General features: G+C 38.2%; 1 protein-coding gene across 3 annotated transcripts in view; it reads right to left on the reverse strand.

Annotated features, from left to right (window-relative positions):
- The window catches only part of Atr (ATR serine/threonine kinase), a 141,200-nt gene that overhangs the window by 21,738 nt on the left and 106,690 nt on the right, over positions 1 to 12,772 (reverse strand). For all 3 annotated transcript variants that reach the window (XM_045136479.1, XM_045136478.1, XM_045136480.1), the window contains 5 exons: positions 10,127 to 10,224; positions 9,094 to 9,326; positions 7,565 to 7,699; positions 3,929 to 4,129; positions 1,383 to 1,526 (listed from right to left, as the gene is read on the reverse strand). In XM_045136479.1, coding sequence (XP_044992414.1) covers positions 1,383 to 1,526; positions 3,929 to 4,129; positions 7,565 to 7,699; positions 9,094 to 9,326; positions 10,127 to 10,224 — 811 coding nt within the window. The remainder of the gene's footprint in view (positions 1 to 1,382; positions 1,527 to 3,928; positions 4,130 to 7,564; positions 7,700 to 9,093; positions 9,327 to 10,126; positions 10,225 to 12,772) is intronic.

Raw genomic sequence — 12,772 nt, forward strand, 5'->3', positions numbered from 1 at the left:
GTCAGCTAGCCCAGTCTCAAAGGTTGTTATCTCTCAGTTGCAGCTGAACGGGCAGCAGTTTACCCAAAGATTTTTCTTTCTGTGCCATATCCCTCTGCACACACCAGTTCATTTCTACGCTAAGCAACCCTGCACAACTTCTCAGGACATGGGCACAAGAGCAAGCTTCTCACACAAACTGCTAGCCCAGTCCAGGCACAGCTCTTTCTCACCCTCATAAACCAAACCTCACAGTCCATAGTTCTTACTGCCTTCAGGTCTTTCAGCTCTGACCAGAATAGTCCATCAAGCTGTTCTCACAGCACTGCAAGGCATCTCTTAGGCCAAGGTTTCAAATCCTTCCACATTCCTCTTGAAAATCAGCTTCAAAAGGCCGAAGCCACACAGTCAGGTGTCTAGCAGCAACCCCACTTCTGGTACCACTTTACTGTTGCAGTCCGGTTCGCATTGCTGGTAGAAATCACCCAACCAAGAGTAGCTTCTGGGAAAAAGAGGTTTATTTGGCTTACAGGCTCGAGGGGAAGCTCCATGATGGCAGGGGAAAACAATGGCATGAGCAGAGGGTGGACATCACCCCCTGGCCAACAGAAGATGGACCACAGCAACAGGAGGGTGTGCCAAACACTGGCATGGGGAAACTGGCTATAAAGCCCATAAGCCCGCCCCCAACAATACACTCCCTCCAGGAGGCCTTAATTCCCAAATATCCATCAGCTGGGAACCTAGCATTCAGAACACCTAAGTTTATGGGGGACACCTGAATCAAACCACCACAAAGGGATTTATTAGGATGGGAGGGGATAAGAGACCGGAATGGGTGAATATGATACATGTATGAAATGGTCAAAAGAAATATAAAAAGTAATTTTTAAAATTTATGTAACAGAGAAAGAGGGAGAGAGACAGAATGGATGTACCAGGGCCTCCAGCCACTGCAAACAAACTCCAGACGCATGCGGTCCCTTGTGCATCTGGCTAACATGGGTTCTGGGGAATTGGACCTGGGTCCTTTGGTTTTGCAGGCAAACACCTTAACTGCTAAGCCATCCCTCCAGCCCACAAAGTAATTTTTTTCTTTAAAGATTTATTTATTTGTTTGAGACAGAGAGAAAGAGAGAGAGAGAGAGAGAGAGAGAACAGGCATGCCAGGGCCTCTAGCCACTGCAAACGAATTCCAGATGCATGTGCTACCATGTGCATCTGGTTTATGTGGAACCTGGAGAATCAAACCTGGGTCCTTAGGCTTTGCAGGCATGCACCTTAACTGCTAAGCCATCTCTCCAGCACAAAAATAACTTTTAAAAGAGTGATTGGCCTGCATACTAATAGTTTGATAATAACAGTATTTTTAATCCTAAATTAAAGGCAAATTATCTTCAAACCTTATTAATCAAAGAGTTGAATTCCATTAGTCTACAGTCCTTTCTCAAATCATCTTTTGGCTTACACATCATGATGTATAGCTTTCCATCTGATCCTTTTAAAGAAATCTTCTTTGGTTTCTGAAGAGATGAAAGAATTTCTACCTAAAAGATGACAAGTACTGTAGTTAAGTCATAGCCAAAATTCTTTGTTTAAGTGTTTAGTTATTATAAGAATAAACAATATAATATAATATATAAGAACAATTAATTTTATATAAGAATTCATATTTTAATAATTTTTTACCAGAGCTATTTAGAACCTAAAAATATGGTTATCTATGAATAGGGACACACTTTTATTCATAGAAATGGACGGGATGTTAAAAAATGGCTTCATCAATAAAACCAGTATTTATTTATTTATTTACTTTGGTTTTTTAAGGTAGAGTCACACTCTAGCCCAGGCTGACCTGGAATTCACTATGTAGTCTCACAGTGGCAATCTTCCTTCCAAGTGCTGGGATTAAAGGTGTGTGCCACCATGACTGGTTCTATGCAAATACAGGCAGTCCTCTTCAAAGCTGCCACAAAGCTCAAGACTTTTTTTTTGTTTTTGTTTTTCTTTTCTTTTTTTCATAGAGGCTGCCATTCTTGGTGGCACATGTCTTATACTTATATATATACAATATCAACCTATTAAGTATCCTCCTCCCTTCCTTTCTCTTCCCTTTTGTTTTTGTTTTTCGAGGTGGGGTCTTACTCTGGTCCAGGCTGACCTGGAATTCACTATGTAGTCTCAGGGTGGCCTCAAACTCACGGTGATCCTCCTACCTCTGCCTCCTGAGTGCTAGGATTAAAGGCACGTGCCACCACACCTGGCAGCTCAAGACTTTTTAAATATTTTTTAGGACCTTTTTCAGAGCATTCTTTTTGAATGGCAAAATATGTTTGCTTTGAAAAAAGAAACTTCTCCAACATTAAGTCTACCTAATGAGGTAAGTAAATAGATGGACAAAATACAACTTAATCTACAGAGAGAGCATGGTTAAAATTATAATATACCATTTGATTTGGTAAATGGTTGTAAAAGCAGTTTTTAAATGTCCTTAGCCATAGAAATCCTAGAATAAAGGTAGAACTTTCCAAAGTCTTTACTTATAAAAGCTCTATCAATATTTTCAATAAGGAGTCATATAGTTATAAGCCACATTTCATGTGATGTAAGAGTACAGGGCATACCTAGCAGGCAAGAGGCCTTGGGCCCATTCCCAGCACTATAGTTTTTAAAAATATGAAAAGGAGCTGGGTGTGGTGGCTCACAGCTTTAATCCCAGCACTGGGGTGGCAGAGGTAAGAGGATCACTGTGAGTTCCAGGCCACCGTGAGACTACATAGTGAATTCCAGATGAACCTGGACTAGAGTGAAACCCTACCTCAAAAAAACCCAAAAATAATAATAATAATAACAATAATAATAAATAAATAAATAAAAATATAAAAAGACTGGGCATGGTGACGCATACCTATAATCCCAGCAGAGGCAGAGGAAGAGGACTGCCGTGAGTTCAAGGCCATTCCAAGACTACACAGTGAATTCCAGGTCAACCTGGGCTAGAGCGAGACCCTACCTTAAAAAAAGAAAGAAAAAAAATCAAAATAAATAAATGAAATTTTTAAAAAGGCTAGAGAGATGGCTCAGCAGTTGTCTGGTTCCTGTGCGAGTACAAGGGCCTGAAGCCACAAGAGTTTGAATGTCCAGATCGCATGTAAACAGCTGGAGAGGGTCATGTGTACCGGTAAACCTAGTCCCTCAGGGGAGCAGAACCGAGCCCCACAAGCTCTGGAGTCAGTAAAGAGACACCAGCTCAGAACGAAGACTGGCAGGAGAGCAGGTGAGTAAGACACTACGGGGTGGAAGCCATAGGCAAGTATCCCTGCTGCAGGTGACTCTAGTGGGAGTCACATCATGCATGTCCCTCCTCTCTCTCTCTCTTTCCCTCTCTCCCTCACAAAAAGAATAGCTAAATAAATAAATAAAAATAAAATGGTAAGCAGCTTTGACAACCTGAACTTTGTTTCTTTCCAAGAAATAAACAAAACAGATACTCTTTTTCTTCCCCATTTTTAAGACAAGAGACTACAGAAAAAGTAAATTATGAAAAGAGATTATAGATTGCAGTCATATTGAAACAGTGGGCATGTGGAAAATCCAAATAGTCAATTGTATAGCATCACTGCAAGGTAATTTTTACATGTCTGCATTTCCATGTTTTCTCTAAGTAAAACTGAGATTCTTAGCTTAACTGAAATTTCAAACCTAACTACACTTAAAAACTATAGCTATAGGGGTGGAGAGATGGCTTAGTGGTTAAGTGCTTTCCTGTGAAGCCTAAGGACCCTGGTTCGAGGCTCGATTCCCCAGTACCCACATAAGCCTGGTGCACAAGGTGGCACATGCATCAGGCCCATTCTCTCTCGCTCACTCTCTTTCTCTGTCTGTCGCTCTCAAATAAATAAAGTCAAAAAACTAATTGTAGCTATAATCATAGAAAACTAAAACTTACCACATCATCAAAGCCTGCAAGATAGGCCCAATGCCCTGGAAATGGCTCATGATTAGCATGGGCACCCGGGATTGATGGAAGTGTAGGTATCATGACCGATTGCAAAGGAATGATGATTTCACTAAATGTAACATCTTCTACCAGCTTTTTAAGCATTTTAAAATGAGTGCTTATACTTAATGTGGAGTTATTTCCATCAACCTGAAAAAAAAGTACATTTCAATTTCTCCATATTTACCCTGAATTATAGAACTTTATTTCAACCACAATAAACATTTTACTTTTACACTATTAATTGACAGAGTTTGGCAATATGTAATATTTAAAGCATTTTTAATTATCTCATTTTAACTTCACCAGTTTTTTTTTAACCACATCAGTCACAGGCAGGACTGTTTAATAATTAAGAATGTAATAGAAGATAATCTATTATTAGACATAGAAACATGTAAACCAAATTTTGTTTTTGATTATTTTGGCAGCAAAGTAATACCTGAACTTTCTACTGTAAAGACTAATGCATTCTACTGTAGAAGTGTTATGTGTTTGATTATGGGACATTCCAGTAGTTTATCCTCTGTTGTAACATCCAGTAGAAAGTATATATGCCTTTAAAAATCAGAAAAACTCTAAATTCCTAAGTGGAGCTTGCCATGAAGGTTTTAGATCTGTACAAGAACAAGTAAAGCATTACAATAGGACCAATATTCAATAAATAATACTACTTTTGATAATATTAAGTGCATTAGAGGTCAAATATAAGTAATGGAATAGTAAATGACTATCCTTTTGAGGGCTGAAGAGATGGCTCAGTGGTTAAAGATGTTTGCTTGCAACACCAGATGGCCTGGGTCCCGTTCTCCAGTACTCATGTAAAGCTAGATGCACAAAGTGGCACAAGCATTTGGAGTTCATTTTAGCAGTAGCAGTGGCAAGAGGCCCTGGCATGCTTGCTTGCATATTCTCTCTCTCTCTCCCTCTCCCTCTCCCTCTCTCCCTCCCTCCCCCACCCCTCTCTGTCTTGGAATTCACTATGCAGTCTCTGGCTCAGAATTCACTATGCAGCCTCAGGCTAGCCTTGAACCCAGTGATTCTCCTACCTCTGCCTCCTAAGTGCTGGGATTAAAGACATGTGCCACCATACCCATATAATTATCCTTCTTTTTTCTTTTCTACAAAAAAAAAAAAATGTTTATTTTTTTTTTTTGCAAGCAGAGAGAGAAAGAAAAGAGATAGAGGGAGACAGAATGCACACACCAGGGCTTTCAGCCTTAACCACTGAGTCATCTCTCCAGTCCCTAATTATCCTTTGGAAATTAGCTTATTCATGAAATGAAAATAAGAAATAGGGTCATTTATATGTTTTTACCTAGAAATTTGAATACTTCTTCAAGTGAAATCCAGCTATTTTCCCTATAAAGAATCTCTCTGAAGCTGGGAGTGGTGGCACATACCTTTAATCCCAGCACTTGGGAGGCAGAGGTAGAAGGATCGTCATGAGTTCAAGGCCATCCTGAGACTACACAGTGAATTCCAGGTCAGCCTGGGCTACAGTGTGACCCTACTATGAAGAAAAAAAAGAATTTCTCTGGGACTGAGAGATAGCTCAGGTGATAAAGTGTTTGCTTTATAAGAATGAAGACTTGCTGGGTGTGGTGGCGTATGCCTTTAATCCCAGCACTCAGGAGGCAGAGGTAGGAGGAGCACCGTGAGTTCAAGGCCACCCAGAGACTAATGAATTCCAGGTAAGCCTGGACCAGAGTGAGACCCTACCTCAGAAAAAAGAAAAAAGAAAAAAAAAAAGACTTGAGTTTAATACTCTAATACTCTGAACCCATGTAAAACTGCCAGGGGTGGTAATATCAATTTACAATCCCCATGCTAGCAAAGCAAATCTCTAGGGCTCATCTAATCATTGAGCACCAGTCTAGTAAGAGGCCAGTGAGAGACCCTGTCTCAAACAAAAAAAAAGTAGATGGCATTCCTGAAGAATAATACCTGAGGTTGTCCCACATTAAAAAAAAAAAAAAAAAAAAAAAGAATCTCTTTCTTTAGTTGTATTTGTATATTTATTTGCAAGGAGAGGCGAGAGAGGGGAAGAATTGGCATACTAGGGCGCCTTGCTGCTGCAAACATGCTTTAGTTGTGCCATTTGGTGCATCTGACTTCATATGGGTACTAGCAAATCGAACCCACGTACGCAGACTTTACAAGCAAGTGCCTTTAATGCTGAGCTGTCTCCTTAATTCCCAATCTCTCTCTCTTTATAACCAGCCCTCCATACACTTTTGCCTTTTCCTACACATTTTCCAGGTTATTTTTCCTTCAATTGCTTATATGGAATAGTGAGTCTCTTTTACAGCCACGTTTCTACCTTGGTACAGGTCTATGAAAATGCTACTACTTTTACTACTTCACATGAGAGCCATCAGCTTAGTCCCTATAAAACTATGAGCTCCTCAAAACAGAAAAACATATACCATTAATTTTCATTCTCACTGAAACCTATACTGCAAAAAAAGAAAATTAAGGCCTGTGGCTGCAGCTTGGTGGTACAGTATTTGCCTAGCATGCATAATAAGGCTTTGAATCTAATACCCACGGCTGCAAAGAAACAATACATCATAGGTATTTCTTTAGTGCAATTACATACTCATGTGTAAGCTGTGAAGGTTTGGGGACATGACAATAAATCACATACTTAGGGTTTCATGTTCAGGTTAATGTGTGAGTTGTAAAGGTTTGGGGACATGACAATAAATCACATATTTATGGTTGGTTTCATGTTCAGGTTAATGTATGTGTGAATTGCAAAGGTTTGGGGACATGACAATAAATCACATACTTGTGGTTTCATTTCATGTTCAGGTTAATGTACGTGTGAGTTGTGAAGGTTTGGAACATGACAATAAATCATATACTTAGGGTTTCATGTTCAGATTAATTGGTAAGTTGTGAAAGTTTGGGGACATGACAATAAATCACAGGTATTACCTTTAGTACACTTATATACTTCTGTATTTATGACTTACCATACCTATACTTGATGGAAATATGAATAATATTTTCAGAAAATTCAGAAACTTAGAGGACATTTTGGAATAAGAACATAGAACAACAGGTTTATTCACATAAGTTATACAGGAAATGGAAGCATAGCTCAGTGGCAGAACATCTGCCTACCATGCCAAGGGCTGTGGTTAAATACCTGGTATCCACAAAGAGAAAGAAAAAAATTATACTTAAAGTATACAATTTGATACATTTTTGTAAGTATATAGTGATGCACTTTAGAATTTCAACTTAGAAAAAATCAGCTCTTAAGTTTTACATAAAATTATCTAATATTGGGCTGGAGAGATGGCTTCGCGGTTAAGTGCTTGCCTGTGAAGCCTCAGGACCCTGGTTCGAGGCTCGGTTCCCCAGGTCCCATGTTAGCCAGATGCACAAGGGGGCGCACGCGTCTGGAGTTCGTTTGCAGTGGCTGGAAGCCCTGGCACGCCCATTCTCTCTCTCTCCCTCTATCTGTCTTTCTCTCAATGTCTGCCGCTCTCAAATAAATAAATAAAAAATGAACAAAAAAAAATTTTTAATTATCTAATATTGACATATAAGCAATGGAATCAATGACATTACCGGTTTGTTGCACAATTCTAGAAGCTTGTCTGTTAGGCGAGTTGCATCTCCAACAAATTTTTCTAAAGACTTTTTCATATGGATAGCTTTATTTAAAATTTCTTTGCATCTATTCACACGCATGGGGTAAGAAGACTGTAATAAAAAAAAGAAGTTAATACAATTGTATATAAGATTTTATAAAGGTAACAAAACTTTTTTTGTGTTTTCAAGGTAGGTCTTGCTCTAGCCTAGGCTGAACTAGCCTTGAACTCACAGCAATCCTTCTGCCTCTGCCTCCCAAGTGCTGGGATTAAAGACATATATCACCATGCCTGGCAACAAAACTTTTTTACTTGACAAAATACGAACTTAAAAAGTACTTATGGACTTGGAGATATGGCTTAATGGTTAAGGCACTTGCCTTAATAACAAATAATAAAAAACAAGAATAATAAGTGAGATGTTTAGATGATATGTAAAATAAAAAAATGGAAAATAATCTTTTTTTCTTTTTTGTTTCATGGTTTTTCGAAGTAGGGGCTCACTATAGCTCAGGCTGACCTGGAATTTACTATATAGTCTCAGAATGGTTTCAAACTCAAAACAATCCTCCTACCTCTGCCTCCCAAGTGCTGGGATTAAAGGCATGCACCATTACGCCCGGAAAAAATGGAAAATAATCTTGATTAGCTAGTTAAAATGAATTACATAAAGCTATGTTAGAATTTTATCCAATTACTACAATGTCTCATCAAAGAATATTTAACATTGTATTTAGCATTTAACCTATTTAATACTTTGTTATCTAATAATAAAGTAAAAATATGAAATTATGTCAATATAAAAATTACTTTTAAAGCATGCTTAGAAAATATACAAAGTTATAAGAAAATATTAAAGAATGGTAGAAGACCTGAATTTTAAGTATAATTTTATCTGTATATTTTCTAAATTCTATAAAATATATTGATCAACTTATACATGCTTATTTTTAACATACTTTGGAAAGGTTAATATACTTTGGAAAGAAATAGGTTACCACAACTGTTTCCTAAAGACATCTGTCTAGCAGAAAGGAAGCACAAGCAAGTCTTTCATCTAAAACATACTGGTTTCTTTTTCTTTCTTTTTTTGTATTTGAGAGAGGAAAAAGGCAAAGACAGGGAGGGAAGAAGAAAGTGAGAGGGGAGAGAGGAAGAGAATGGGCACCCCAGGGCTTCTAGCCACTGCAAACGAACTCCAGATGCATGGGACACTTTGTACATCTGGCTCATGTGGGTCTTGGGAAATTGAACCACCGAGGTCCTTTGGCTTCACAGGCAAGTGCCTTAACTACTAAGCCATCTCTCCAGCCCTGATTTCTTATTTCATATGATAGTACCTCAAAATATTAAAGTGATTATGATTTCTCTCTTTTTAAAAAGTATCTTAAAATTATTAATCTAATATAGGCCAGAACCCTGGAATTTGCATTTATCTATTTGCCTTAAATAATCAATGCCATATGAAATGGTAAAAGACGCTGAAGTGATTAATGTATTTATTACCTTTGACACAGCTGTCATCATCCACATTGCTTGCTGTGGATAGGCCAGAAACACTTTGGCTATAATTTCCATCAAGACAACAAAAACTTCATCATGAGAATGACAGATTCGAGAAATCAATTGTGAAAAGGCAGTCAGAAATTGATATGGAGCTAACTGATTTGTGTGCTCTGTGATAGCCTTATTTATTTTAGCCAAGTCATTTCTCATTTGTACACGATCAGAACGACCAGCTAGAAAAAAAAAAATCAATTTAAGAAGCAGTAAAAATAAATGCATACCACCAATATACCAGTGTATTTCACAGAAAAGTTATTGTGCTAGAAACAATCATGTTGAATATTTGTATATTCAAACAAATATGCTATTCATATACCAACACAACATTTCTTGCCACTTTGTGAAAAAAAGGCATTTCTCCCATAAATAAAAATAAACAAATGGTAATTTCTATAAAAGCAGGGAAAACATTTAGGTTTAAGAGCCATTAACTTTTATAATCCATTGTGATATTTAAGGTAAATTATTTTGACTAAATTAACATCTTTCAATATGTGTTAGCATCAAAAAATAATTAAGAGTATCACTTGCAAACTCACAAGGCCTAAATTGCCTTCTAAATCTATAACTTATCTTTCCCTTCTTCTTTTTTTTTTTTTAAATCCCAGACTGACCTGGAATTCACTATGTGGTCTCAGACTGGCCTCAAACTCAAGGTGATTCTCCTATCTCTGCCTCCTGAGTGCTGGGATTAAAGGCATGCACCACCACACCTGGCTCCCTTCTTTTTTCACACTTAGCTTACACTTTTATAAGATTTTAATTATTTTTAGTAAATGAAATTGTCAATATAAATGTGACTTTGTAACAAAATTATAATTTTTCATAGTCTCTTTAAATTTTAAAACTGAGGTATGATGGAGAATGGAGTTTCAAAGGGGAAAATTGGGGGAGGGAGGGTATTACCATGGGGTATTTTTTATAATCATGGAAGTTGTTAATAAAAATTTGGAAGAAAAAAATTGAGTCATACCTTTTTCCCATTCATACGCCTTAGCACCAAAATCAAGCCAAAGTGACAACATTCGTGGCATTGATTGATATATGAACTGATTTCCATACTGTAGAGAGCTGTAATTGCACAGACAAGAAATATCATTAGCACAGATCTTTTTAAAGCTATATGAACTAAAACTCAATAGACTTGAAATGGCAATTTAATGACAAAAATTATAGCCATTCATTCATTCATACATTCTTTCAGGACAAGGCCTCATGTACCCCAAGCTGCCTTAAAATTGCTACAGTGCCAAGGATGGATGACCTTGACCTTTCTTATTCTTTTGCCTCTACCTCTCTTTTTTTGTTTTTGTTTTAATTTTTATTTATTTATTTGAAAGAGAGAGAGAGAGAATATGAGCATACCAGGGACACAAGCCACTGCAAACTCCAGATGCATGTGCCACCTTGTGCATCTGGCTTATGTGGGTCCTGGGGAATTGAATCTGGATCCTCTGGCTTTGCAGGCAAGAGCCTTAACCTACAAGCCATCTCTCCAGTGCTGTCTCTACCTCTTTAGTGCTGGAATTACAGGCATAGGTTACCATGGCTGGTTTATGAGGTGTTGGAAACTGATCCCATGGTTTCCTGTATGCTAGGCAAATGAAAGCTGAACTACAACTCCAGCTCCCAAAACTATAGCTTTGATATTTATTTGCAGCAGAGGTTATTTTGACATCTCCTTTTTTTCTTTTTCTTTCTTTCTCTCTTTCTTTCTTTCTTTCAACTATAATCCTCAGTTACTTCTATATTACCTGTACCAAAAAACATACATGCTCTGCATTAACCAAAGCCTGGCTATCTTTTTTTTTTTTTTCAAGGTAGGGTTTCACTTTACCCAGGCTGACCTCAAATTCACTATGTAGTCTCAGTGGGGCTTCAAACTCATGGTGATTCTTCTACCTCCACCTCTCTAGTGCTGGGATTAAAGGTGTGCGTCACCATGCCCAATTTGGCTAGTATATTTTAAAATGTCTTTAAACTTGTATTTTCATTTGTGTTCCATATACTTTATTCAAGCCCAAGCATTCCATTTCTGGAAAGTTATAATTCTATATTTTCCTTCCAATAAATTCTAGATAATATTCTTGGAGTCCTAGCTTTATCATGGTTTCTTTAATTCAAAAGTAGGAATCAAGAGCTGGGCATGGTAAATCACCCCCTTAATTCCAGCACTTGGGAAAGAGAGATAGGATTGCTGTGAGTTTGAGGCCAGCCTGAGACTACAGAGTGCATTCCAGGTCGTTCCAGGTCAGCCTGGGCTAGAGAGAGTTCCAACCTCAAAAAAAAAAAAAAAAAAAAAAGTAGGAATCAGCAACCTACAGATCAAGACTACATGAATGACTGCCTGCAATTCAAATATTCACAATCACATCTCTGTAGTTTTCCCACTTGATTTCTTTGCCACTCATCAACATAGATCTATTTTAAGGATAGTTTCCTTACTATTCTTTTTCATAAAAAAAATATTTTATTTTCCTTAATTTATTTGAGAGAGAGAGACAAATAGGTGTGGAGGGGGGAGAAAGAGCATGGGTGCGCCAGGGCCTCCAGCCACTGCTAACAAACTCCAGATGCGCGCACCCCCTTGTGCATCTGTCTTATGTGGGTACTGGAGAGTTGAACCTGGGTCCTTTGGCTTTGCAGGCAAGCACCTTAACCAGTAAGCCATTTCTCTAGCCCCTCCTTGCTATTCTTGAAAGGAAGGAAGGAAGGGAGGGAGGGAGGGAGGGAGAGAGGAAGGGAGGGAGAGAGGAAGGGAGGGAAGAGAGAACTCTCAGCTGGGCATGGTGGCACACATCTTTAATCTCAGCACTCGAGCCAGAGGTGCCACCCTGAGACTACATGGTTAATTCCAGGTCAGACTAGACTAGAGTAAAATCCAACCTCAAAAAACAAAAACAAAATGAAACAAAAAGTCCTCTTCTGTACTCCTGGCTGACCTGACCTGGAACTCACTATGTACCCAACTTGGCTTTAAATACATGGTGATCCTTCTGCCTCAGCCTCTTGGGGGCTAGGATTTCAGGTAAAAGCTACTAAACCTGGCTTAGCTTCTTTGCTGTTCAAGAAACAAACCTCTCAATCTCGTTTCATATCAAATCTGTTAAAATGTAATGAACATCTTTCCTTAATGAAAAAAAAAGTGAATTACCAGGGATATATTTTATAATCATGGAAAATGTTAATAAAAATTAAAAAAAAAAAAAAGTGAGGCATCAGTTTATGTTATTCCAATTTTGTTTTTCACTGTAGTAAAATACACATGAAATTTATTATCCTTACCATTTTTCTGAGTTTTGAGTGTTGGGAAATCAAACCCAGAGACCAGCACAAGCTAGGCATGTTATCTCCTACTGAGCTACATCCCCAGCCCTTATCCCTCTTTTAAGGATATAATCACAATTCACAGTTACACATTTTACAGGACCATCAGTCAGGGATAGAAAGAGAAAGATAATGGGCGTGGCAGGGCCTCCAGCCACTGCAAATGAACTCTAGATGTATGCACCCCCTTGTGCATCTGGCTATTGAACCTGGGTCCTTTGGCTTTGTAGACAAATGCCTTAATTGCTAAACCATCCCTCCAGCCCACTCAACATCTTTTAAACCTTTTTTT

Source organism: Jaculus jaculus, chromosome 17 (assembly GCF_020740685.1).
Source record: "Jaculus jaculus isolate mJacJac1 chromosome 17, mJacJac1.mat.Y.cur, whole genome shotgun sequence".
NCBI classification, from domain to species: Eukaryota; Metazoa; Chordata; class Mammalia; order Rodentia; family Dipodidae; genus Jaculus; species Jaculus jaculus.